Below are 25,555 nucleotides of genomic sequence, written 5' to 3'. Positions count from 1 at the left end.
CCAGATGTTCATTATCCTCCCAATTCTAAGCTACAAACTCAAGATATTGCTTACAGCCTGGTGATGAATAAATTAATCATTACGCCGATTCCCCAGAATTTCAGAATCTCATAAATACAAACAACAATGAAGAAGGAATTCAGTGCTAAAACTTACTAGTACAAGGTGGATAACAAATAAGTAATCACATCAATAAATAATGATATGTTTCTGGTGCAAAGTGCCAATACAAAGAACCCATTATCTTGTTTTATCTTTTTAAATAAATGACTGCAAGTGAGTGTAAATTCTGAGAAAATTACATTCCTGTAACATGCCTCATAGCCCTACCGACACAATATGTACATATCTATGACGATACAGTCACCAAATATACAAAGAAGAAACATGAATAAAGTGTATATACCCCTGGGTGTATAACTTGATCAGTACAATGTATGGAAAATCATTTGATAGCCATCATTTTATATCATAAAAGATGAAGTGCCTTAGGCTAAGAATGTGGCTTTAGGTGAAAATTTCACAAGAACCTAAAAGAATAACGTCAGTTATTGTTATAATAAAGTCTGACTTATTATTAAAGAAACTAAGCTATTCAAGAACCAAAGAGAGAGAGAGAGAGAGAGAGAGAGAGAGAGAGAGAGAGAGGAAAAAAAAAAAAACCAGCAAAAAAGTTAGCATCAGATTCTCCTCCCCTAATGTACACACGCTAAGCCAGCAGGATGATTCTGGAAGAGTTGTCCAGGAGTTGGGAAGTCATTACTATGGAACTAATGATCGGGACTCCTATTTATACAATAAAACCAAGACCTCATCCCTAAGCCCCCTTTCTGCTGTGTCTTCAAATTATGAAGGTTAGGGCTGAATTTTCTTTGTATCAAGTACCAAAATGGCAAATAATGGCTTAGTATTCAAATGCTTTATGAGCAAATTTCACTTAGAAGGGATGAATTTAGATTTAAAAGTGCAAAACTATGTATTTTGGTGAAAATGTCAAAAATTACTGATTGAGCCCAAATTCAATCCTTTCATACAAGCTGTGTCCTTGGACAGATCTTACTATTTCCTAGTGTCAATGCACCTGTTCCATCAAGACTTCAGGATTAAAGAACATGCAAGTTTTAACTCCACAATAAAATTAAGAAATGTTTTGTTCTTTATACAAGGTTTTACTTTTACAAAAGTATCCCTTTAAATAAGATGCATCTGATGTACAAAGTATCAAACGTGTTTGGTTTTTTTTTTTCTCAGCTTGAAAAGAGGCTGGAAATGGGATGCAGGTAAGGTTCAAAGCTTAAACTTTGTAACAACTGGACACAAGGTTCCTCAGAATTGTCAAAAGTCTCTTGTGACACGTCCTACTACCTTTTCTCAATAAACGACAAGATATGAAATAATTACCAAAACATCTCTTAATTCATATAATTTACATGATATAAGCTTGCTTGGTAGCAGCTGGTGTTCAGTAGTGAAAAAACACACAAAGTAAAATGGCTGCTGACTACAATGTACAGCTAGCTATTGCTGGGTGTGATGGAATGTACAAACGGAGGTCGATGTAGACGAGTTTTTTTCCACCAGAGATATTGCCTTTCCATGCAGCACTTGTGCTCTCAGCTTTAACTTGGCTTTTGGTTCTCCATTTGTCTTCAGTATCTGTTCTGATGCTCATAATGCCACCGATTAAAATCTATATTAAAAGCTACAATGCTACCAGAAGCCATGCCAGTGATCAGAGTCCTGGAAAAGCAGAGGCGGTAGTTAAGAGAGACACAAAATCACTGATGTGGTTCTACTTTACACTAAACAATAGCACGATCTCGAAGTTCACCAGGTTTTACTTTTGGGTGCCCTCAGATAGGATTAAAATTTATTCTTGGTTCTCTTCGGAGAAGCTGAATCAATTCCGAAAACACCTCGACTGCCAGACCAAGTGTTGATTAACTTCTGATCAGACAACTCATCAGATAAACACTTTCTGAGTAGGCATCCTCACTGCATGTTTATCTGTCAATTTGTAACTTACGTGCATATGCTACTGCTCCAACATATCAAGGACATCATAAAACAACAATAATAATTGAAATTAAGGATGAGGTTGAAAAAGAAACAGAAACTTGGTTAGTATCTTCCCTTGCTCCTCCTGGGAGACTACTAAGACGACTACAGCCTTGCCTACGCTCTCTCTCTCATCTACTTTCTCCCCCATACTGAGCGAAGGATAAAGATCTTACAAAACCTTTCCTGCCCTCTGCACCCCTTGAGAAGACCTAATCACTTCCTTCTTCTGTTTCTCTGCTCCTGCTTCCCTCATATACATTTATTATGATTATTTGAGCTCTTTGCGGTCAGTGATCTTGTTTTGTATCCTCATGACTGTGCACAGTGCTTAATCTACGATGGTGGCAGCAAATGTTTGCAACATGAATACATGAATGAATAAAACTATCCAGGAGAATATTTAAACTACTTAAGAACACGAATCATTTCAAATACTTTAGAAACACCCATGTATATAAAATAATTATATGGTAAACCATTCCCGTTTATGAAAACGGACTACGGCATTTTGGAACACGTTTGGAACACTCTAATAATAATCTGCTTAAATTTTCTTTAAAAAAGGTTGGGCTGCAGATCAAATACCCCTTCCCCAAACTAACTTAAATTCCATTGCTTTTCTTGATGACTTCAGTACCATTTTACTATAGTGTGAAGATGCTTTGTTAAATTTATCATAGAAGCCTTAACATTCATACTGTTTTAAAACCAATACTCTTATAAAGAATATACACATAGTTGAAATAATTCGGTTAATAAGCTTTTCTTATTTCTGTTAAATATATAGCAAAAAATGAGAAATTACTGTATTAAGATTATAGAGTTTTAATTTATTTTTTAAATTTAGAAATTTAGACTTTATATTCCAATTATTCTTTTCACTTTATAATAAACCCAAAGGCAAACTTTAGGAAATAACAAAATCTTGTTGCAAATTGAGGAACAGTAGAAAATCATATTACTTTAACATTCCTGTCAATTCTTTCCAAGAAAAGATTATAGTGTCTTAGGGAAATACATAAAATACCACAAAATAACATAAATGGCAGATATGTGAATAAGAAAATGGGGGGAGCGGTGCTGGAGATTGTTTCAAGTAATGAGTGCCTTGTATTTTTAAAACAGAGGCCAGCTGTAGTCTGTACTTTGCATTTGGCTGCATTCAGCTAGATGTATGCCTCAAGCCGAGACTCTGCTAAAAAATATGTGTTTCTTTCACATAATGTAAGCCAGGCAGGCCTGTCTGAGACCAGGTAAGGATGTGAGAACAGAGAAGTTGGTGGGGATAATTCTACATTTTGGGCAGTGTCTAGATGCGCCTGTTTTTCTTCAGACCCATTTTTTTCTCTTCTCCCCCTTATTCTCTTCCTCTGTTTCCTTCTTACCAGAAGCCTTTCTTACAGTACTTACTCCTCTCCTCAATTTACCCTTTTCTGCATTAGTCTTTCTTCCATCTGGATGCTGGAATCTCCTTCACAGCAGGGTTCACCCTTGGTAATAAAATGTTAAGGACTTTCAATGACAGTTCTTGAGTGATTACATTTCTCCCCAACATGGCTCACCTCTGGTCATGGGATAAGTCCATTGCTCTAATGCCAGCATCACATCCGGGGTAAATGTACAGCTGCTTGAAGTCACAGGCCTGCCAAACCTCCACCACACCATTGTCCCCTCCGGTCACCAGGTTCTGGCCATCGCTACTCAGGAGAATGGCCTTTGGACAAGGCAGAAAAGCAACCATTTCTCTCAGTGTTTCCCAAAAGATCAGTGGGTACTACTGAAAAGCACTTAATACAGGTCCCTTGTCATTATTTTCTACTTTTAGCCACTTGTCCAAATTTTCTAAACTCCAATCTATAGACTTTCCAATGTGGAATTCATCAAAGTTCTTACATAAACAAAGGATCTTATTAAAACCAATTTAGGTTACAAAATAACAGAAGTCCCAAAGAGAATATTATCAGTCTAATCCAGAAAGAACTTGAGAATTAAGTAACATGATGTTTTGTTAAGTTCTGAATACTAGCTATGTCAAGACTTTTAGAACAAATGGCAGAAGCATATTTAAAAGCTGTTTTTAATAATGATAAACCAGCAATTATAATTCATTTGCAAGTGATGGGCAATTTGGTATGTAATTTTGGTCTAGGGTTCAGAAGATAAGATTCTTTGACAATAAACTCATTTTTAATGTCAGGGGAGTGCAACGCAGGAACAAATGTTTGTAAGAGGAGATTAGGAAAAATCTCCTTAAGGGTCTAACCTCTAATCAAACTACAGCCATCATCTCCAAAGTCTAATTCACTGAGTTAGCTACTTGGGATTAAATGAACTTTGGGTTTGTTCAAAGCATCAATCAACATGAATTTATATGCTTTTACAAACCAACACACATTTACCTGGATACCAGAGAAATTCTATTATGAGTCATTTAATGTAAAATAGTCAATCTTTAACCTCTTGGCTAGGTCCCCAGTTAGCACGGAACATGCAGATTTACCCGTGTTGAATCATTGATCTCCATTTGAGCCAAAAGTTTCCCATTGATGCTGAAATTGCTGAATCGCCCTCGTTCATAGTAGATGATACAGTGGCCTTCACTGGAGACAGAAATCAAGCGTGGGAACAAGCAGTTTTCTGGTCCTTCGAGGGCTCTTAGCAAATCTCCAGTGATTGTGTGGACAAGGCAAGGGCCCTCTGCAGAGCGGGGAACAGCAAGGCCAGAGTCATTGGTGACGACCAGTCACGTATTAGCTCCCACACACCTGCAAACCGTACCTGAATAATACACTCAGATTTGTTGAAAGAAGGTAGAAAAGAAAAGAACTATGGTGGCAAGAGCCAAGCACTGATGTTAGATTTCAACAGAACAAGTACAGAGAACTGTTACATAACACACACGTGTCTTCCAAACTTTTTATCTAGGTCAGTAGTTGCTCTTTTCCTTCATGAGATGATATTCATTAAAAAAGGATACAGTTCATACATTACATGAGAATAAAAGACTGTATGTCGAAGTTTTCTCTTAATTTGTGTTTAGAAATTTTTCTTTAGAAAGTTCAGGAGAATTATCAAAACAATCACTAATTTTCTTTAGTGTCATCAAAATTTTAATTGTACCACATAAATACAAGGCTATCAAATAATAAGTTTTACCTTTCTATAGTCTATACATAAAATGTAAAAGGCAAAATTAAGAAAAGGAATCCAGTAATTCAGACTGTAGGAACACTTTTTCTTTTTTAAATAAATGAAGAGTGAGGCGAGAATGTAAAAGTAGTATGGGGAGTGACTTATTTTTTCTCGGGTAGAAATTTTAAGATAAAACATTCAGTAGTCAAGTTCATACAAATAATTGGTTAATGTAGTTTGGTATTACCTGTCCCCCACATCCCCCAGAAAAACTGCATAAAACCATGCATGGATTACATTCTTATTTTTCAAACAATTGATTTCAGTAGATACATATTTTACAAAACAAGTGACATTATAAGGCTATACCTAAATGTTTTCCTGATTACTAAAGTAATAGATGTGCATTCCAGAAAATACAAAGAGTTAGAGAAAAAAAAAAGCAATCACTTCTAGTATCAACCATCATCTATAGAAAATTAATGTTTTTCCCTAGGCATATTGTGTCTCGTTTTCCTTCCCTTTCCTTTTTTTCTTTTTTTTGCTTTACAGAACAGAATGCTATTACATGTTATTTCTAAAACAGACATTAAAAGACATTTATTGAAAATATCCTATGTGTCCCCCTCTGGGTTATTTATTCTTAAATACAAAAACACAGTGTCCCTACCTTCAGACATTATACCCATTATCTATAAAGCAGCCAGAATAAGCTCTTAAAAACCAAATCTGATCACCTCATCACCTTGCTAAAAGACTTCAATGGCTTCCCACTATACTCAAAATAAAATACAAATTGCAAATACTTGTGCCGCGGGGGCCCCTCACCTCTTCAGCCTTTGTCTCCTTACGTCCGCGGTGTCCTCACCGCACTCGGCCCCTTTGGTTTTCTTTCAGTTTCTCCTAAGCATTAGGCTCCTTATTGCCCCGGAGCCTCCCATGGAGAATTGGTATCTCAGCCAGAATAAGAATTCAAGTTTCCTGACTTTTCCCGAAACAGTACTTTTTCCACAAAAAGTCAAAAGAACTAAGTCATCATATTTCCTTTCCCATCTACCACTACACAGTCCCCAGCCTTGAGAAGAAAATGACTTGTGGAGGGGGTTGGATCCAAGGCTGTGTCTGATGAGCAGCCTGAGGACCCCATGGACCCCACCATCATGGATATCTTCCCCTTGTCTTTCATTTTTAATTTTTTTACTATATTTTTGTTTTTGGCTGCGTTGGGTCTTCATTGCTGCATGCGGGCTTTCTCTAGTTGTGGCAAGCAGGGGCTACTCTGTTGCCATGTGTGGGCTTCTCATTGCGGTGGCTTCTCTTGTTGTGGAGCATGGGCTCTAGGCGCACGGGCTTCAGTAGTTGTGGCACACGGGCTCAGTTGTTGTGGTTTGTGGGCTCTAGAGTGCAGGCTCAGTAGTTGTGACACATGGGCTTAGTTGCTCCGTGGCATGTGGGATCTTCCTGGACCAGGGATCGAACCTGTGTCCCCTGCATTGGCAGGTGGATTCTTAACCACGGCGCCACCAGGGAAGTCCCCTCCCCTTGTCTTTTAAATGTTATCTGTAATGACTGCATCATATGGGTGTGCTGCAGTTTAATTTACCAGTGTTCTGGCTAGAATGCTGGTGAACACAAAATACTACATAATATTTTATATGTATTTTATATTAGTACTAGCAAGTATTAATAATAAAACTAAACAGCTACAAAAAACCTAGGGATTACATTTGTCTATGGAGAGCCTCCTAAAGGAAATAAATCATAAATCATGGTTAACTTGTGAAAATCGTATAGCGTTTAAAGACCGAAAATGAAAGAAATGTCTTCTGACCTTTAGCACCACTGATAACAAGTCCAAGTTCGGCACAGACAGAAACACAGACAACTTCATGGTCATGGCCCGTGAGGACAGCTCTTGGTGCAGGATAGTCACCTGCAAGGGAACAGCAGCGGAGAGTCACTACAGACCGATGGCGGGAATGAAGAGCTATGCCATTAACTTGAACGTTAAAAATAGCAATCATTGTTTAGTAAGGGCACTTATTAGCTGTGTGACCATGAGCCAGTTACTTAACCTCTCTGACCCCCTTTCTTATATCTTAGAGAATACTGTGCCTTTTTAATGAGTTCCGTGTTTTTCTCTTCTGTTCATTCTGCTTCACCTGGTTGTTGAGTCTGTGATCTTTCCCTTACGGTGCCTGAGACCCTGCATGCTGGCCTGTTTTCCTCTGTGCGCTCATGTTCTGGACGGGGTTGAACCACTGCTCCCTCATCCTGTCTCTCAGAAAAACATCCTATGCTTTGGTCTCGGCGACGTTGCTCTTTCTGAGAGCTACCCCCCGGGTTGCAATCCCCCGGCCCCCACTGTAGAGGGGGCAGTGGGGGAAGTGAATGTCAAAGGGATGGCACTTGTGCCCACCTCCTGGGCAGCCCCTCCCTTGCCTCTGATGTGATGCCACAGCCCTGAGCAGCTCGACTGGTGCTCCGATTCCCTGCCCCACAGTGGCAGGAGGGAAGGCATCAATAGATCGTGGAAAATTCTGGGAAGACAGAGCATAACTAAAACGCCCTACCCAGCAAGGCACCCAACACTCTTCCCCTCTGCCAGTATCTCCTCCTTCAGACCCACCGGTCTTCTGTCTCTCCAGGAACTGCTCACAGTTTTCTGTGAGTTTCCTCAGATCCATCATGTGAGCCTCCATTTTGCTTTTGAGGCATTTCTTTCTTAGATGGAGTATGGGAGGGAGAGCTGAAAGCCCACGTTAGTTTGTCATTTTATTCTAAATTTATGTATCTTGCTATAATGTGTTTGAGTATTGGCAGAATAGCCTGTTAGATTTGTCAGCAGTCCTAGATTTGTCCGAAACATAGTTATATAATTTATAAACTTACGCTTCGCAGATGCCCTGAGCTTCCTGACAAAATGAAGATTAATTATTGATAAGATTTTATGTGTAATATCATCCTTAATTTTTCTAAGTGATTATTTTACCTTGGAGAGACTGATGAATTAAAAATCCTGCAATTATATGTTTAATACAATTTATAGAGAGTTTTCTAAACCTTTCCCTTATATGCTATAGAAAAAGTAAAACGCAATCTAGTTCTACTGCAGGGAATTAAAAAATGTATAAAAATATTAAAAACCTTCCTTATGTATGTAATATATTTTATATTAGAAAATAAAGTTTTTCAAAGGCTTACCTCTGATTTAGAAAGCTTAAAATGTTCTAGTTTTCATGACAATTACCCCATATCATTTGAATAAACTGTGAAACTTAACTATTAGGGGATTTTGTAGGGCCCCTGAAAGCACTGTTTCCCTCTTTCAACTATAGAAAAGTAATTAAAATGTTATTCAGGGGTTTTGAGTTGGAGAACCTGCAGCAGGGGGAAAGCGTATTTCCTATATTTCATTTCATTGTCAGGGACAGATGTCACACACCCCAACAATCATTCAAAATCCTAGGAATATTCTGTCACTGTCACATCACAATTGATGGATGTAGCTACGGGTTAAAGGGCCCTGCGCAGAGGGAGGTGCAGGTGAGACCTCTCCTCTAAGGACCACAGCACCACTGCCCTCCTTCCCTCGTCACTTCCTCAGGAGAAGAGCTTTCTGGGTGATGGAATTACGATGAATGATGAACAAACACGTCCAATTTTGAGATTCCTTATAGGCAAGCATTTGGAAACTCCAAATATAAAAGTCTTATAGTAAACAGATTCCACCTCATTTTTATCAAAAGATATTTCAATATCCTCAAGATGGATGATAAAAAAAAGTGCAAAGGTGTTAGATGCTGCTACCCACAGGGAGCTGACAAGGAGAGCATTGTCAGTGTGACAGTCTGGCTTTCAGAGAAATGATCAAAGTAAAGATTGCTCATGGCTCTTATTATTTTCAACCTCATTTATGGGACTACTAATACGCAGGGGAAGCTTTGGTCCTTCTGAATTGGAGCTAAACAAAAACAGCAGAGTTTTTCTGCGAACCTCAGTGCAGTTCTGGGGGAGTCGGAAAATGAACCTCTTGATGATGTACGACATTCAGGTTTTATCTGCGACCTTTGCTGAGTCACTGAAGAATCACTGCAGAAGGTATTTTCATTCACGTTTATACTATATAAATATGATGGACTTTTGACTTGAAATCCCGGAACAAAAGATTTCAAAGGGTGCAGCAGTTTCATCACTACTCTGATTTCTAGATTTATTCTGAAAAAATTATGTTAGACATTTGCTGGGGTAGCTCAGATAAACTTAGTTTGTGAGGATTTCCTGTTGAGGTACTGTGTCTTCAGCGACCTGAGGGCTGCTGCAGAGGTTTCTGGCCCAAGCACCAGAAACACCTGGGCCTGCATTTTCCACAGGTCACAAGGTAATCCACATAAAAACATTCCATGGGTTGGAAAACGTCCCATGATGTGGTTTCATTTCATTACACAATCACAGAGTACTTGATGAAAAATAGAAGATCGATACAAGCCTATTTATTCACTGACTCTAAGTTGTTCTTTTTCTTCTTCAGAAAGGACACTGACCACATTTTCCCCTGAGCCCTGATGTTTCGGGGCAGATCTCTTCCCTTGAGGTCCTGAACCTGGATCTAGGCCACAGTACCTTACTGTCCTACCATCTCCTTCCCCAATCAATAGTATAATCCACCTGCCTTTCCCAAGGAGGTAGAGAGAGCTTTCTGCATGATGCCCAGAGAGCCTGGTGGTATAGATCCGAGGCTCCCTGATCACGAGAACATATTATTAGTCGCTCTTGTTTTTTATATTGCTTCTGACCCAGGACAAAGACCCTTGCAGCCTCAGTTCCATAAAGGGGAAGGAAAAGCAGAAACTGAGTGGCAAGCAGCCCCCTTCTTAGTCAGGAACCCTAATGTCTCCTAACGTTGGGCTGAGGGAATGGGAGGGCTGAGAGGTCTCCTGCAGAATGGGCCTGTATTAGGGATGCTACATTATAGACATTATCTTTTGGCTCTCAGAAAGCTCTACGAGGTAAGAATTATTACACATGTAACTATGCTTCCTCTCAAAGTTAATGAGAAGAGGTTTAACATTTACTAAACCCTAGTTAAGATTCCTTGCTCCGAGAAGTGAGACAAACTCATCATATATATATATAATATATATATCATATATATATAATATATATATCATATATATATAATATATATATCATATTATATATATAAAATATCTTCAGGCTATTCTTTGTCCACGCTTTCTTCATCCCCTATAACACCACTGGTTAGTGGTGGCTGTGGAGCTGGGCACCAGGATGGTTGTTTTAAAAGAAGGCTGGATGCAGACAAAGCGAGGGATGTGATTTGGCAGATGTTTAGTGACAGGTTGGGGCTGGCGGGAGGGTCAGTGTCCAGAGTTGAAGCTAACACAATGGGAGCCCAGGGAAGGGATGTGTGCACAGCTGGAGTCTCCTTTTCAATGGGCTTCTTGTTTCATAGTTTGTATAATTCTCAAACGTGAGCTGAAGACTTGTTTTTCAAAAGTGAAACAGAAAAAGCATGATAACAATGTCATACATATTACTCAATGCATATTTGTAGATTGGATTTGAAAAGATGAACAGTAAATTCTCTTTCAAAGTTTCCTGTGGCTATGATTTTAAAAATGTCAGCAAACTCTCTATCAGGCACGTTATATCTGGTATAAACATGAAAACCACACACTTTACAAGCCGACTGGATTTGGAGCCGAGGTCCCAATGTATTATAAGTGTCTGCTGAAGAGACAATGTTGCCTTGCCCCTCTTGTGACTATCTCGTTGGAAGCTACAGCACGTAATGAGAAATGTCAAGTCCCAAGATCAATGAAATCTGGGGCTCTAGGGATTCAACAGGAATAGCATTGATCCTTTTAAAGAACACCAGTCAGAGATGGGCTGTAATATATTGCAAAGAAGGGCTCAGGAGGATAGGCAGCCAAGTCCACGATACCTACCTGACAAACAATTCAATCAGCTTTTAGCACAAATTGCCTGCTCTGTTCTCCTTCCTTTCATGCGATAGCCTGCTTCCAATTAAAGTGCGCAAATTAATTTTTATCACTTCCAAATTAGTTTCAGAATTTGTGTAAAAGTCTGTTTCAGATGAAAGCATCTGTCCCTCACATCTCTGCAAGTCTGTTATCTAGTCAGGGACCTATTTTACATCTACAAGGAAACTGTCTATGTTCAAAGTCACAAGTTTGAAAGAGTAACAATGAATATTAGCATTAAATATATTAATAAAACTACTATAATACAACTGGAACCTCTGCCAGGTAGCCTCTGCTTGTTTCTTTTATGGTCTAAAACTCTATAATAATCTGCTTACACAGTTTCATTGTCTTTGCGGCAAATTCATTAAAACTATAAAAATAGTTAGAAAAAGATATATTTATGAGATGTCCAAGTTAGTCACAACAATATATTTGACACACAGTGAAACCGTTAACTCTTTCAAACCTACCTAAAAAAATTCACAAACATTACTTATTTTTTCTCTGTGGCACTAACAGAGCTAGCCATTAAAAAATAAGGATGACAATGCAAAAGAAACATACATATATTAAAGCACCTGAGTTTATCCTGAGGAAGTTTTAGTGATGTGCACATAGGGTGAGTAAATGAATCCTATTACGTTATGGTGTCGTGCTGGATAAATACGATTCAGCCTCTGACACACAAAGCAAATTCAGTGTCCACACCAAGACCAAGTCCTGAATTCTAACAGCTACTGGGATATTACGTTTCACGCTAGGACTTCCCCCTTCAAGTCGAGGTTAATATATACAGCCCTTGAAACCTAAGGGCGTTGTGTCACACACTTTAATATGAATTTAGACATAACTAGCTTTTTGGTCTTGTGTAGCAATGCATTATGAGACAGAAAGAACATATAGCCTGATTCTCTGACCTGTGAATTGGTAGCTAGAATAAAATAAAACAGGAAAAAAAAAAAAAAACCCAAAACCCTTTCCCTTCATTTTGTGAGTTTTCTGACAGCAAGGATACATCTGTGTCAACACCCACGGCCAATCCCTGATATGGCAGTCAATTCAGTGTGTGCTCTGACTGCCTTTGCAAAAGGTGAACTGACCAAAATAGATGGTCTCTCTAGGCATGCCTACATGAGCTGCTAGGTTGGCTGTTTTCACAGACTGAGTCACAAATCAGTCAAGTTAATCAAATACTAAATATGACTAATTATGATTTTTACTGTGTTTTACTATAATGATTTTTACTATCCGTATGGCAAAAAGCTGAAACCAGTTTTTACATAATCATCAATGTGTGCCCAAGATGTAATGTGAAGCATTTTGTAGATACAAGTACTTATGACACTAAATATTATCTGATAGCAATTCAAGACTCATGTAATACTCAGTATATTCACTACGTCCAAGCAGGACAGGCAGTTTCATGGTCATAATATAGGCTTTTGTAAACCCCAGAAAGTCAGAATTGGACTACCCAGCACTCCCAGCTGCTAAGGTAGTACCAGCACACAGCAGGCATTTAATACATGCTTTTGCTGCTTGACTAATACTTGAGCTACTCATCCTGTTTAATCTAAAAGAGCATACTTCTCCCTTTATGTTAAGGATAATGGATCAGATGGGACCACATTACATATGCCCACATTAAATGCCTGGGAAAGTCTTGGCGGGGTGGGTTTTATGGAAGTCCTTAAGTTTCATAACGATGACAACAGTTTTTAATCAAAAAATAAATCCCCCTAAATGGAGGCAATACTGTATGGATAATATTATGCAATAATGTCTTAGGGATAATCTTGTCTTTATTTAAAACTTAAAATTCTACATTTTAACAAATCCAGTATTCACAGTTTTGTTCTTAAGGATTAACATAAACATTTCTATTTACATAGTTCCTGTTGAAAGGAACTTTAAACACTCTAAATATTATTACATTTAACTTTTCTTGCTAAGTGATGGAAGACACAATCAACTGTTAACCATCATTTGGTTTAAAAGGTCATTAGAAAATAAAGTAGTTAACAGATAATTACTATAATTTAACATTTTTCTTTAAAATTCCTTTTTTTTTTTTTTTTGCGATACGCGGGCCTCTCACTGTTGTGGCCTCTCCCGTTGCGGAGCACAGGCTCCAGATGCGCAGGGTCAGCGGCCATGGCTCATGGGCCCAGCCGCTCTGCGGCATGTGGGATCTTCCCAGACCGGGGCATGAACCCGTGTCCCCTACATCGGCAGGTGGACTCTCAACCACTGTGCCACCAGGGAAGCCCTAAAATTCCTTTTTTTAAAACATCTTTATTGGAGTTTAATTGCTTTACATCTTTATTGGAGTATAATTGCTTTACAGTGGTTTCTGCTGTACAACAAAGTGAGTCAGCTATACGTATACCTCATAGCAGGACATTATATTATCTTCTCTGCTACCAAATGGTAGTTTTTAAGAAATGAATTCTCTTTTTTGGAAATATCATTTTCATCATTTTTGAGCTTCACTTTGAAGATGTTAATTAATTGGACTTAAAACCGTATCCTGCTTCTTTAAAATGTTTTTCTGTCTAAAAACTTCTAATTTGTGTCAGTAATGGATGGAAGATACCACACAGCCCTGCTGCTCAGTTCAACTTTTCTTCTTATGAACACTACACTCAACTAAAAGGAAAAAAGGCAACTGGGAAATACGTAAAAATACAATTAGATAAAATACATGTGATAATGTACCATGCTTAAAAATAATAAAATATAATAATAATAAAGTAGATCAAACATTTTTTACACACACACACACAAATATCCTGCTAAAAATGAAGTTTCCTTTTTTAAGAATATGGTTTTAAAAAGGAGAGTAAATAAGGAGGTAAACTTACTAGTATTTAGAGTATGATATTCGGTATAATGTACAATTGGTAGCTAATTAGTTGAGCTGGTTGGAAATCAAGCAACACTGAATATGTGTTTTCCTCAAACCAATATCACATCTTAGTTCACAACTTAGAGCAGATGCACTTTCTCTTATTCAGTATCTACACTAAGTGACACTACTTCATAATACACTTTTAGTTTCTTCATTTACTGTTCTTCACCTCTAGCTATGGGCAACAAGAATAAGTCACCTGGTCATCTAGTTCATTCTCCTACCACCTTTATATATATATGTATATGTATATACATATACATATATATATGTGTGTGTGTGTGTGTGTGTGTATGTATGTATATACACACATATATATATATATATATATATGAAGCTTTGCATGCCTAGCTCTCTCACAGGCTGGAAGGGGGCCAGCCATGTAGTTACAACACCGCGTCCTGTACACGTCTTTTCTTCTCTACTTTTATAGTATTTCAGTGGCAGGTGCACAGCATTCCTGGAAAATTCCTGTCTCTGTTTCATCACAAATATTCCCAAACTCATGTTTCAGTTTATTTTAGAGAACTGTTAAAGCTGTGCCCAATGTACAAATCATAATTAGAATAATCCGGGTTTAGGTACTTGCCATTATCAACCCTTTACAGAAAATATTCTCTATCTTACAGGAAACATGTGTATGTGAAACATTGAAAGCTTGGTAATTAAAGACAGTAATTATTTCTAGGAAATGTCTTATCCAGTTCTTCAGTCATTCAACAATATTTATTGAAAACCTATTATTTGTGCAACTATGCCAGGAACCAGAGACTTAAGATGCAGAGAGAGGGACTCATGGTCCACTTCAGTGTTTCCTCAGAATAGCAGCTCCAAGGAATAATAACTGCTCTTCCATGAATGAAACGTTCCATGGAAAACATGTTTGAGAAACTGTGGGTTATCAACAGCTTTATTTGTGTAAGGCTTTCAGAGCTCACATAGAAAGTAAGAGTATATGCGGTGTTTTCTAGAATTGTTTTACTCTGGAGTCCCATTTTTTTCCTACAGGATATTTTTGGGAGCACTTTTGAATAAAAAACACTCAGGAATCATACCAAGCAAAGAAATCATCTTATTCAGCTTTGCCTCACCAGGGCCTAATCTGAAGGGGGAATTCAGTCATTGTCAAATAAATAAACAGATATTTACTACACCCCATGGTAGAAAGCAGTAAGTGTCCTCTTGAGGAACAAATAAAACATATGGAAATTCAGAGAAGGGAGAGACTACACTTAGCTGAGAGAAATCATACGAAGTTGAATGGACCTGATGACACTGAAGGAAATTTCGGCAGGATGGGGACATTTGGAGACTGGGGAAGGGCTGCTGAGCACAGGGTCAATGTGAGGGGATCTGGGAGTTTCCTCAGGTTGAAGGTTATAGTGGTCGCTCTTATGTACACTTTGAATATAGCCACATTCCAACGTAGATGTTTTCTGCTTAAGCTTTCGTATTTTAAAACCCTTACAACACCAGCAAAAACTATTAGGAAAATTAAAAGAGTAAAACATGTTTAAATGAGTTCTTAGTCTGGTAGGACAATTCTAGACAAATACTTACTGCTGTTCGGGTTGTCTCCTATGATATGGTGTCGCCCACTCCAGTACCAGAGAAGCAGGGTAGCATCTCGAGACCCAGACACGATGTAGCAGTCCCCACCTATGTATGACTCAGACCTGGCCAAGCACGTCACTACATCCCAATGGCCAAATACAATCTGAGTTAGCTTCCCTGAAACACAGAAATGGTAGGTCAAATTCATTTGCTATTTTTCTTTAAATGGTAACAAGCTTAACTTTACTAGATTTGTGAAAAGTGAATCTATAGACCCGCAAACTTACAAGGTAATTTTGTAACAAAATCTAGCTACAGATTTGGTTTCTTGAGTTGCTTCTGAAAAAGTGATACAAGAATGTCACGTGGGACTTCTTAAGAAAAGAACATAAAATAACACAATCATGATTTTTTTTCAGGGTTGGGCCAGACTAAGGGGAGGTTTAAGGTCTTTTATTGGACCTGATTTGTGGGAAGGGGACTGTAGTGCCAGTTGTCCTATGAACTCAGGGCTCAGCTCACACTGAAGTTCAGAATGGATAAAATTATAAGTAGTCATTTGCTTACAATGTGAGCATTTAATTTGAATCTCGGCACTCAAAATGAAAATGCCTACGTCATTAAGTATGATTTCATATGAAGCTTTAGGTGTAACAATTGGCATTTTGAAGAGGATAAGGTGTTTCATAGCTCAGTTTACCTGTTTCTGTAGAATAAACTCTGAAGCTCTTATCCCAGAATCCACAGATAAGAATATAGCGATTGTCTGCTGTGACCACAAAACAATGGGCGTTGATTTGTATGCTCTGGTCAACAAGGTCTGTGATCTGCCGTTTGTTCACACCAGAGTTATTGGCTAAACGTAAATAGAAAAAGAACTTTAAAGAAAGATTCCACAAGAGTTTCACCAACCACTTATAGAAGGAATACTTTTATGCTTCATTTACCTAGAAATGGGTTCTTGAGGCTGTAAGATTATTGAGATTGTAACATTTCCCCATGAGAAATATAAACTCTATAGTAGCAGTGATTATTTATGAACCATATTATATATTAAAAACTTGTTGGAAATTTAAGTTCTCCAGCAATATGAGGACTTCAAGATGTGAATTTACAACATAATAAAAATATTTAAATGCACTAAATTCAATAGATGTTCACCCTGCACAAGTTCATTAGTGTCCAACAAGTTCAATAATAACGAGGAATAAATATTGTATGAAGTATGTTACATAAGGAAAAAAATGTCTTAATATTTGCCTCCATCTGTCATTTTCTGATGGCATTTACAATTCATGTGAAAAGAAGAAAGTAGGGGTTTGTGGGAGGGGTGTTGTTATGTAGGCAGCCCCTCAGGGAACTTTAGGTCAGCGGCTTTAAAGACCTGAATTGTCAACAAACAGAAACCTTTCCAGAGTGGTCTGGCAGGGGAGGAGAGGAATAAGAAAGATGGGAGAGGGACTGGGGAGGAAAGAGACAGGCAGAGAATCAGTGGGTAGCACTGGGATTGAATCTGAATAAAGTCAGGAACTCAGACACACCATCTGATTTCCCTGGTGCCTGTCTGTATGCCAGCCTGTCCCTTACTCCACGCCGTCCTTTCAGGCTAAATCCCTGGGCTGAATTCTTAAACAGAAAATGCAGATGTAGAAGATCAACATCACTTTCTAACACCAATTAAATCTAAGTGCTACTATTTGTGGATATCTACTAACACTATAATAGTAATTATTAGAGAAGGTAAAAAATAAAAAATAATTTTAAAAACAGCAAAGGAAAAGAAAAGCAAACATCCCAAGTCACTTGAAAACTATGTAATTGGTCCTTGATTAATTAGAATACAGCTATTAATTTTTCCACAGTTACACTCCAGCTGTACGTGACACTGCCGATGTCTTTTCAGCAGAGGAACAGCTAGACCTCAACTCTAAAAATATTCCTTGTCCTAAGCGCATATTCTCCTAAAGAAATGTTAAGTACTATTTTGTGTTGGAGTATAAGGAACTAACCCAAATGGCTGTCCCTCATCCTATTTCTGGGTTCAAAGATGTAGGGTGGATTAATCTAAGAAAAAAATACCATACCTTGTGTATGGCTTTATAATTTTTCATATCATGTTCAATTTTTTTCTAATTTAGTTCTCATAAGATCCCATGAGGATAGGCAGAACAAACGTGATTAGGAACCATCTTGCAGACATGAAACTGAGGCCCAGAGAGATTAAGGCACTTGCTCTGGATCACACAGCTAATAAATGTGTATGTGATTATTTTAGAACACTTGGAATATCTGCTGCAAATAGTTATAGCTCCCGAGTTTGCAATTCATATGAAATCTTTAATTAAAAAAATGTTTAGCTCTAGTGAATGGAGATTTCCAGAAAAGAAATTCTTTAGTATTAGTTTTCTTTAGTAATAGCTTTGAGTCCTTATATATTTCAAATAATATAAAGTTGTTAAGGAAGAGTTGAGGCTGAAAGAAAGAACAGTTTGGAATCATTTGCGTAGTTTAGAACCAACCTAAGTGACCTCCTAAAATACCAAGAAAATGCCACAAATAATTATTTTAATACCAACAAATTCTTAGATGGCATGTTATGATTTGCACACAGCTCCTTGATGGTAATCTGATGTTATCTGCACATTAATTTGTGGCAGAAAAAACTATTATTCAACTGTCATTGGTGATAAATAACCACATAGGTGTCTGTGGAGGGGCAGCATCCATGAAAACGTGTTTTTGCTGCTAACATACCAATGAGTGGATCCATTTCAATGGGAAGATGATGGGCTTGATCCAAGGAGTAACCTGGAGCTCCTCTGAGGCCTAAAGATTAATTAAAAGAGAAAACGGCCATAAAATTCTCAGAAAGGAATTTCCTAATAAGCAGTGTTTTATAATGATTATACAATAAATATATTTGCTTAAAAATTATTTGGTAAATTACTGCAAGAATGATTCAGTCACACTACATGTTTTTGTAGACAGTCTTAAAAAAATCATCACAACAGGGACTGCTAGTCTCCACTTAAGATGGAGAAAGCTGGGAAGAGTGTTATCCTAACAAGAAGAAAAAGCTGGATAAAGTAGAAGATTACAAAATTTCTTGAACCCATCAGAGAGCTGAAATCTAAGAAAAGGTCATGCCTACAAGTAGGGATGGGTATGGGTACAGGTCCACCTGGGTCAAAGCAGAGAGGAAGATGGGGATCCCATCTAAGTGGGCCTTCTTTCAACAGATGACAAGTCAACTGAAGGTACAAAATTGAGCCACACCTAAAATCTTAACCTAAAAGCTACTTTCAGAGGATTAATATTTGGAGCTTGACTGAATTCATTAGTCATAATTTTTTACATGTGGTTATATAACATATAAAACTTTTAAACAATTCTAAAGAAAGATCAATTCTTTATAGCTTTCTTTCAATGCAAAACATTTCTAGAGGCTAAGACTCCTGTGAATAAAGTCCTATTTTTAAAAGATGTCTGCTGCTTATTTCTGATTGAATGGAAGTCGTTCTACCTCATATTGAAAATATCACCAATAACTATAAAATAGGGGTATTTAGAAACTCTTAGGAGATGAAGCTAAAAGTCGTTTGGTTTTTCAGAGTGATGCAGAAGTCAGCAGAGTAGAAAGATTCAGGTGAATTCGGCGTGTCTCATCATTCAGTCTTAGAGACATGGGAATCCTTGGGCTTCCAGGGAGATCTTAAGTGATGAACCCGGCCAGCTAAATCAATTAGCCACATCCATTCCTGTCCTGGCTAGATAAGTATCAATATGTCTAATTTTTATGACAGAATTATATCACTTCAAGATATACTGGCTGGAAACTTCAGGAATGAGTTTGGAGAAAACATACGTGGAATCACTGAACGATTTAGATTTTGTCTTTTCTCAAAGACTCTAAGCTCCAGAGAGAGAGCCGTGCTGTCCGTCTTGTCCACTGTTGTACTCCCAGTGCCCAGGACCACTGACACAAAGTGGTCATTCAGATATTTCCTAAATGAATTAATGAAGTGGAAGAAAGAGGATTTGAAACCATCATCTAGAAAATCTAGATTCAAAATCACTTTTGTTTAATATGGGATAAAAGTGTTTTGTTTGTTTTTTTTCTCCTGGGGGGGCAGGGTGGGAGGACCTGAATTATCTGCAGGACTGCTTCAATTTGTCACATACTTATTGGATACTTAACCATTAGCCAAGCATTCTGTGCAGCACTAAAAGACAGCAGCAGTGAATAAGACAGACAAGAGTTAATCAGTTAGGTTCGGCAATTATGTCCTCTGCCGCTTTCTGCAGCTCATCTGGCGCCCTTGCTAGCCCGCAGCACGCCTACCCTACCCTACCTGAAGCGCAGCTTCTAAGAACCCGTTAGTAAGGGGCTCCCTTAGGTACACATACCCACTGTGTTGTGCCATCGGTTCACTGCAAACAGTCTGCTGCAGGTCACGGTCACCACCGCAGGGATGGTCAGGTGGGGGAGCGTGTTGGCTGCCACATGCGTTACTGGAGAATTTGATGGAAACTTCAGCACCATGATCACATCCTGCTGCATCTGATCTTTAAACATGAGTGGACTCTGTGGAAGGAAACACTGTTGAATAGAAAGGGAAGAGAGCAAAGAAAACAAAAGGAATGACACAGTTAGTGAAAGCTCGGGGGAGAATGAAATTAAAACAGGCTAGCAAGAGCACAAACCAAGAGCCGAGCAGTCGGCACTCTGGTCTGAGAGGGTGGCACAGAGAAGCGAGCAGGGACTTCGCGAAGTCGCCGAGAGGACACCCGATTAATTAAAGACCAGCCGCAATTTAGGGACCGCCGGACGATATGAGGAGTTGGAGATACGTCCACGTGATGGAGCGTAATTGTTCAGTGCAGTTACAACATCGGTTTGGTGGAAAAATCAGTCAAGTCAGTTACTGACACTGTTTACATGAAATATGCAGTGAACGGATTTTTTCCTTTTTTACCTGGTTGATCTGGGGTCATGGCTACAGTCTAAATAATTAAAATATCACAGCCTCCCTTGTCAGCGCTGTGTGTGCATTTCTGCTGCGGCTCTGATGACTATGGTCTCCTTCCCCTGCTGGATGGTGAGCTTCCTGAGGGATAACACTCTCTTTTCTTTTTGAATCTTTGTTTCTCAATCATCTAGCATATGACTTGATAGAAAGTAGACACTATAAGAACTACTATTTAGTACTATAAAATACTATAAACATTATTACATAAAAGACACAAAATAGGGATGCTGGGAATAACCATTATTTAGCTTTCATGCATGTTTTGTAATTGTTCACTGTGATATATACACATATATATGAATCCTCTGCTACACAAACTTAAAAAGCTTATTTTCTTTATAAACAGTTCCATGCCAATTTAGTCTCTAACCATTTCCCCTAGGAAAGTAATGAGTTCTGACTGGGCATTTCTCCAGGATAAATATTTTTATTATCATTATTAAACAGAGAAAACTAACAGGGGAATACAACTCTTCTGCCAAAGCATTTCATAAAATAAAGTGTGAGAGATATTCTCTTGGACAGTTTATTAAAAACGCTTCATCTCAGGTCTGGAGGCTCCACGTCTACACTGTGTCTGCGCACATGGTGAAAGCCTCTTTGCTTGGCCGCACGCGAGGACCCACTTCAAGCAGCAGAGTTCATTAGTGACTAATCAAGGAGGCTGAAATGAGTTATTGCAGAGGAAAAGAAATGTTTTCAAACACACACATTCATTTATGTGTTTCAGTAGGTGTTCGACTTTCAATTCCTTGAAGGCATAGAGGATGTATTACCTCTGTGTCGCCAGAGCTTAAGGCCGTGCCTGGCACACAGAAGGGGCTCAGTACTAACTTGGTAAGTAACTGATAGAATAAATGAAAGGTGTGAACAATACTTCCGTCATGAAATAACAACTGATACATTTGTTTACACGTATATTATGGGCAATGTTCAGGAGCATTTTATTCCAATACTAGGGTGTCTGGTGCCTTGATAACTGTCTAGAAACACTGATGAACTGTAATTCATTTTGCAAACACGTTTTTACCTTCAAACTTTTTTTTTTCCCAGTAAAAACTTAGTGGAAAATCACAGTTAAAAAGTGAATTCTAAAGTAGTTTCTTGGAAAAAATTTTACCTTCTTCAAATTAGATAAAGAGGGAAATGTTCACCATTTGCTAAAAACTGAAAAAAAGGGGCTTCCCTGGTGGCGCAGTGGTTGAGAGTCCGCCTGCTGATGCAGGGGACACGGGTTCGTGCCCCGGTCCAGGAAGATCCCACATGCCGCGGAGCGGCTGGGCCCATGAGCCATGGCCACTGAGCCTGCGTGTCCAGAGCCTGTGCTCCGCAACGGGAGAGACCACAACAGTGAGAGGCCTGTGTACTGCAAAAAAAAAACAACCAAAAAAAAAAAAACTGAAAAAAAAACTGTTGTGTTATGAAAACTGATTTTTAAAACTCTGATTAAAATGAAAAGAATATTACCTTTTCCTTTGAAAAATGAGAATAAACCTTTTAATGTAAGTAGCTGCTGTGGCTGCTGACACTAGCTACCATTTACTGAGCACTTGTATGCCAGGGGCTGGTCTAAGTGCAATATTCAGTATTGAGTCATTACATTTTCAGGGTTGGTACTATTTTTACCCCCAGTTACAGATGCTGAAATGTAAACAGAGAGCTTAAATACCTTGTCCAATTCATTCATTAGTTCTTGGCAAGAGACGGTGTTTGACACAAGTCTGGCTCTGAGGCCCTTATTCTTAACCCCTCTTCTCTACAGCCTCCCTGAAGTGGCTGTAAATTAAATTTCTTTCCTTTTCTTAAGAGGAACTATTTCCCCTACCCAACCTTGCCCAAAAAGATTAAATTGGGCATCATATTGTGTTTATATTATATTTACATTCTAATTTGTAAATGTAATCTAATTTTGGTGCTGGTGTGCGTCTGTAAGCCTGTATGTGTACGAAGGAGTTTATGTAGACGCGTATATAGTCAGAGAGGATGGCTATTTCTGTGAATCCAAAATTGGGCCAGTTGAAGCCAAACTTAAAGGTAAGAACTCTACTCTTTTCTCTGTTTCTCCCTCGGGTAATCAGTATATGCTGAGGCTGAAGAGTTAGCCAATAAAGTGAGGAGCCTTTTAAAATGCTGCTAAAAATCACCATTTTATTTCATCTATACTCAGGTCCAGAATGTTCTGCAAGCTGCTATGTCTTACCAGGTGCATGGCAGAGCTCCGAGGCGGATGTGGCTCAATAAGCAACTGAGATGGCGTTTGTCCAAAGTTCTGTATCTGTGCCTCCATGGCCTGCAGGGGAAGGAGAGTAATTGTCATAATCAATATGCATCAACGAGAGAGGTCAACACACTCTTTTGACAACGCAAGTGTATCCCAAGTCAGCCATGAAAAAAGTCCAGAATATTCACCGGGTGCAAAATCATCCAAGTGTTAGTATTTTGTAGACAAGCTTTGCTTCTCCTTCCAAACATGCTTCCGTTAACCAAGTCACTATTCTTATTTAGAAGCAGGGGTTAAATGTGGAAATGTTATCCTGTGAGGGCATGCATGCAGCTAGAGACCAAAGAACACTCTGAACACTAAATACAACACATATACCTTAATAAAGTCCTTTGTAAGAAGGAACGTATGGGGATCTCTAATGAAATAAGCTTCTGGAATCTTAATGGGAAAAAAAAGAATGAGACATAAAGTCCACTAAGGATACAAAATAAAATCAAATAATCATGTGTTCTAATCAATTCAGAGGGCGATCAGTAGAAAGAACATTAAGACTTTCATATAATAATCAAATATGGTAAGACTTTCACTACAAAAATACATTTTAGTGTGCTATGCTATTCTAAGATGAATCGTGGAATATTATTTATAAGGTATGAATTCATTTCTCTCAAAAATTTCCTGAAAATTTAGAAAGAACTAACCCAAAGAGGAAATAATTCTTGGGGCATCCTGACCTATGCAATATGTCATTAAAACCTATGCAGATGGAAATATTAATGAGATTTTGTGATTTCCAATAGATAAAAATAATTCTAGATCTCAGACTGTCTGGAGTGTAAAATATGCCTTTTTTGTGTGTATGTTAGAGATACTCTTATAAGAGATTTAAGTATTTCTTCTATACATAAATTCTACAGGGAAAAATTTCAATATATTAAGCTAGACTAACAGAAATTTTTCTGAAATATTGTAAGTATGTAATTTAAATCAACAAGGAGAAGCACAATATTACTATGATTATTACTCTGTTACCATGCTAATTTTTCCCCTAAAATTGTGTGCACTGTGGTTGCACATAAAAGTAAAATTCGAAAGTCATTCCTGAGTGCTTGGGAGTCACCTAAGGTGGTAGGTGGCTCTCGACACAGCACTGCTACTAATCCCGTCACTATCTACAATTCTCATTTATAAAGTCTTTAAATTTAATAATCTGTCCTCCTAGACTGCATTTCAAGAAAACGTTTATCAATAAAAATGTGAACTTTCGAATTTATTAGCAATATTAAACATGAATGCATCATTATCTGCCATATTTTAGCAATTGCATAAATGGAGTTTTGGTTCTTTTACTTGCAGAGGCAACAGGATGAGTTATTAAATCTCTTTACGTGCTGTCCAGTTTTAATGTATACATTTATCTGCATGTGTCCACTCATATGCAAAGTGTGACTATTTCACTAAATTGTACTCACACAGATACCATCATACTTTATCTCCCCAATGCAAGATTTATGATTAGAAAGGGGGGAGAGACCATTTCTGGTTAGGTTCACATTCTGAACAATAAACTCTTGAGAATTATTTGAAAATCAAAAAAAGTACTCATTGTATTGTTAAAGCTGCCCTAGTTAGAAAATGTCCAATACCTAGCTTAATGTATCATGAACTAAATCTCTCTAGCAATAGATACCATTGCTTGTGTTTTTCCTCCTCCAGATAGAGGACCAGGTTGGGGGTAGGGAGACAGAAGTGAAATCAAACACATTTAAATCTCTAGATCAGTGCCTTGCATTTAGTAGGTAGCCTTTAAATGTTCACAGAAAGAATGAATCAACAAACATGTTTTGCTTGACTTTTTTTTCTGGAAGGGAACTATCAAAATTACATTAAAAAATGTTCTGAAACAGATTTAATTTCCAGAAATCTTCTGTACGGTTCTCTTCAGTAGGTCCTGCCTCTGATCCTTTTGGATTGAGGCACAATACACACACACATACATATCTTAAATGGCTCTCAAATGGCATCAGGGTAAATTTCAAGTTGTGCTCAATCTCACCCTTGCATTAAGACAATCGATTCCCAACATTCAACATTTATTTATTTTAAGCCTCAACTGAATCCCTCTTCCTGTGATCTACCTAAAGGTTCTTATTCCAGTATTTATCTTTTAGCTATTGTGCAGTCCTGCTTTCTAATAATTCCTTGCCCTCTGATTTTAATTTGCACAGGTCTTTCCGATCCTGGAAAAGCATGCTGTCTCCCCTAAGTCTATTAAAATGTTTGAATGGGAAGTGAGCACCTACTGACTTTCCTGACTGGTCCCCCTGTCATATGCTTTCTGTGCTCCCCCACTTTTAGGAAGTCATCAATGTCTTCTTTTTCATCCAGAAGGGAGGTGCTACTGCTGACTATTGTTATTGGGCAAATGGATATTTGTTATATTATTATTTGTTATATTATTCTCTCTACTTTTGTATATGTTTGAAGACTTTGATTTTTTTAAAAAGTGATGCTGACAAGGAGAAAAATATTGTTTTCCATGGTGAGGTTGGGCTTTGAACAGAGATACAAATAAAACTACTGTAGAGCAGAAAAGGAAAAAAAAACTGATAAATTTTTATGGCTTCATCTC

At 38.1% G+C, this 25,555-nt stretch overlaps 1 protein-coding gene across 2 annotated transcripts in view; it reads right to left on the bottom strand.

The window, feature by feature from the left end:
* Positions 1-622: 622 nt before the first annotated feature.
* The window catches only part of NBEA (neurobeachin), a 610,373-nt gene continuing 585,440 nt past the window's right edge, over positions 623-25,555 (bottom strand). For both annotated transcript variants that reach the window (XM_060080316.1, XM_060080317.1), the window contains 10 exons: positions 23,299-23,361; positions 22,900-22,989; positions 20,077-20,269; positions 18,424-18,495; positions 16,370-16,525; positions 15,676-15,846; positions 7,025-7,126; positions 4,562-4,758; positions 3,624-3,775; positions 623-1,740 (listed from right to left, as the gene is read on the bottom strand). In XM_060080316.1, coding sequence (XP_059936299.1) covers positions 1,650-1,740; positions 3,624-3,775; positions 4,562-4,758; positions 7,025-7,126; positions 15,676-15,846; positions 16,370-16,525; positions 18,424-18,495; positions 20,077-20,269; positions 22,900-22,989; positions 23,299-23,361 — 1,287 coding nt within the window. In that variant the 3' untranslated portion in view covers positions 623-1,649. The remainder of the gene's footprint in view (positions 1,741-3,623; positions 3,776-4,561; positions 4,759-7,024; positions 7,127-15,675; positions 15,847-16,369; positions 16,526-18,423; positions 18,496-20,076; positions 20,270-22,899; positions 22,990-23,298; positions 23,362-25,555) is intronic.

Source organism: Mesoplodon densirostris, chromosome 17, assembly GCF_025265405.1.
Source record: "Mesoplodon densirostris isolate mMesDen1 chromosome 17, mMesDen1 primary haplotype, whole genome shotgun sequence".
In the NCBI taxonomy this organism is placed as follows: domain Eukaryota; kingdom Metazoa; phylum Chordata; class Mammalia; order Artiodactyla; family Ziphiidae; genus Mesoplodon; species Mesoplodon densirostris.
This window is presented reverse-complemented; position numbering and strand designations above follow the sequence as displayed.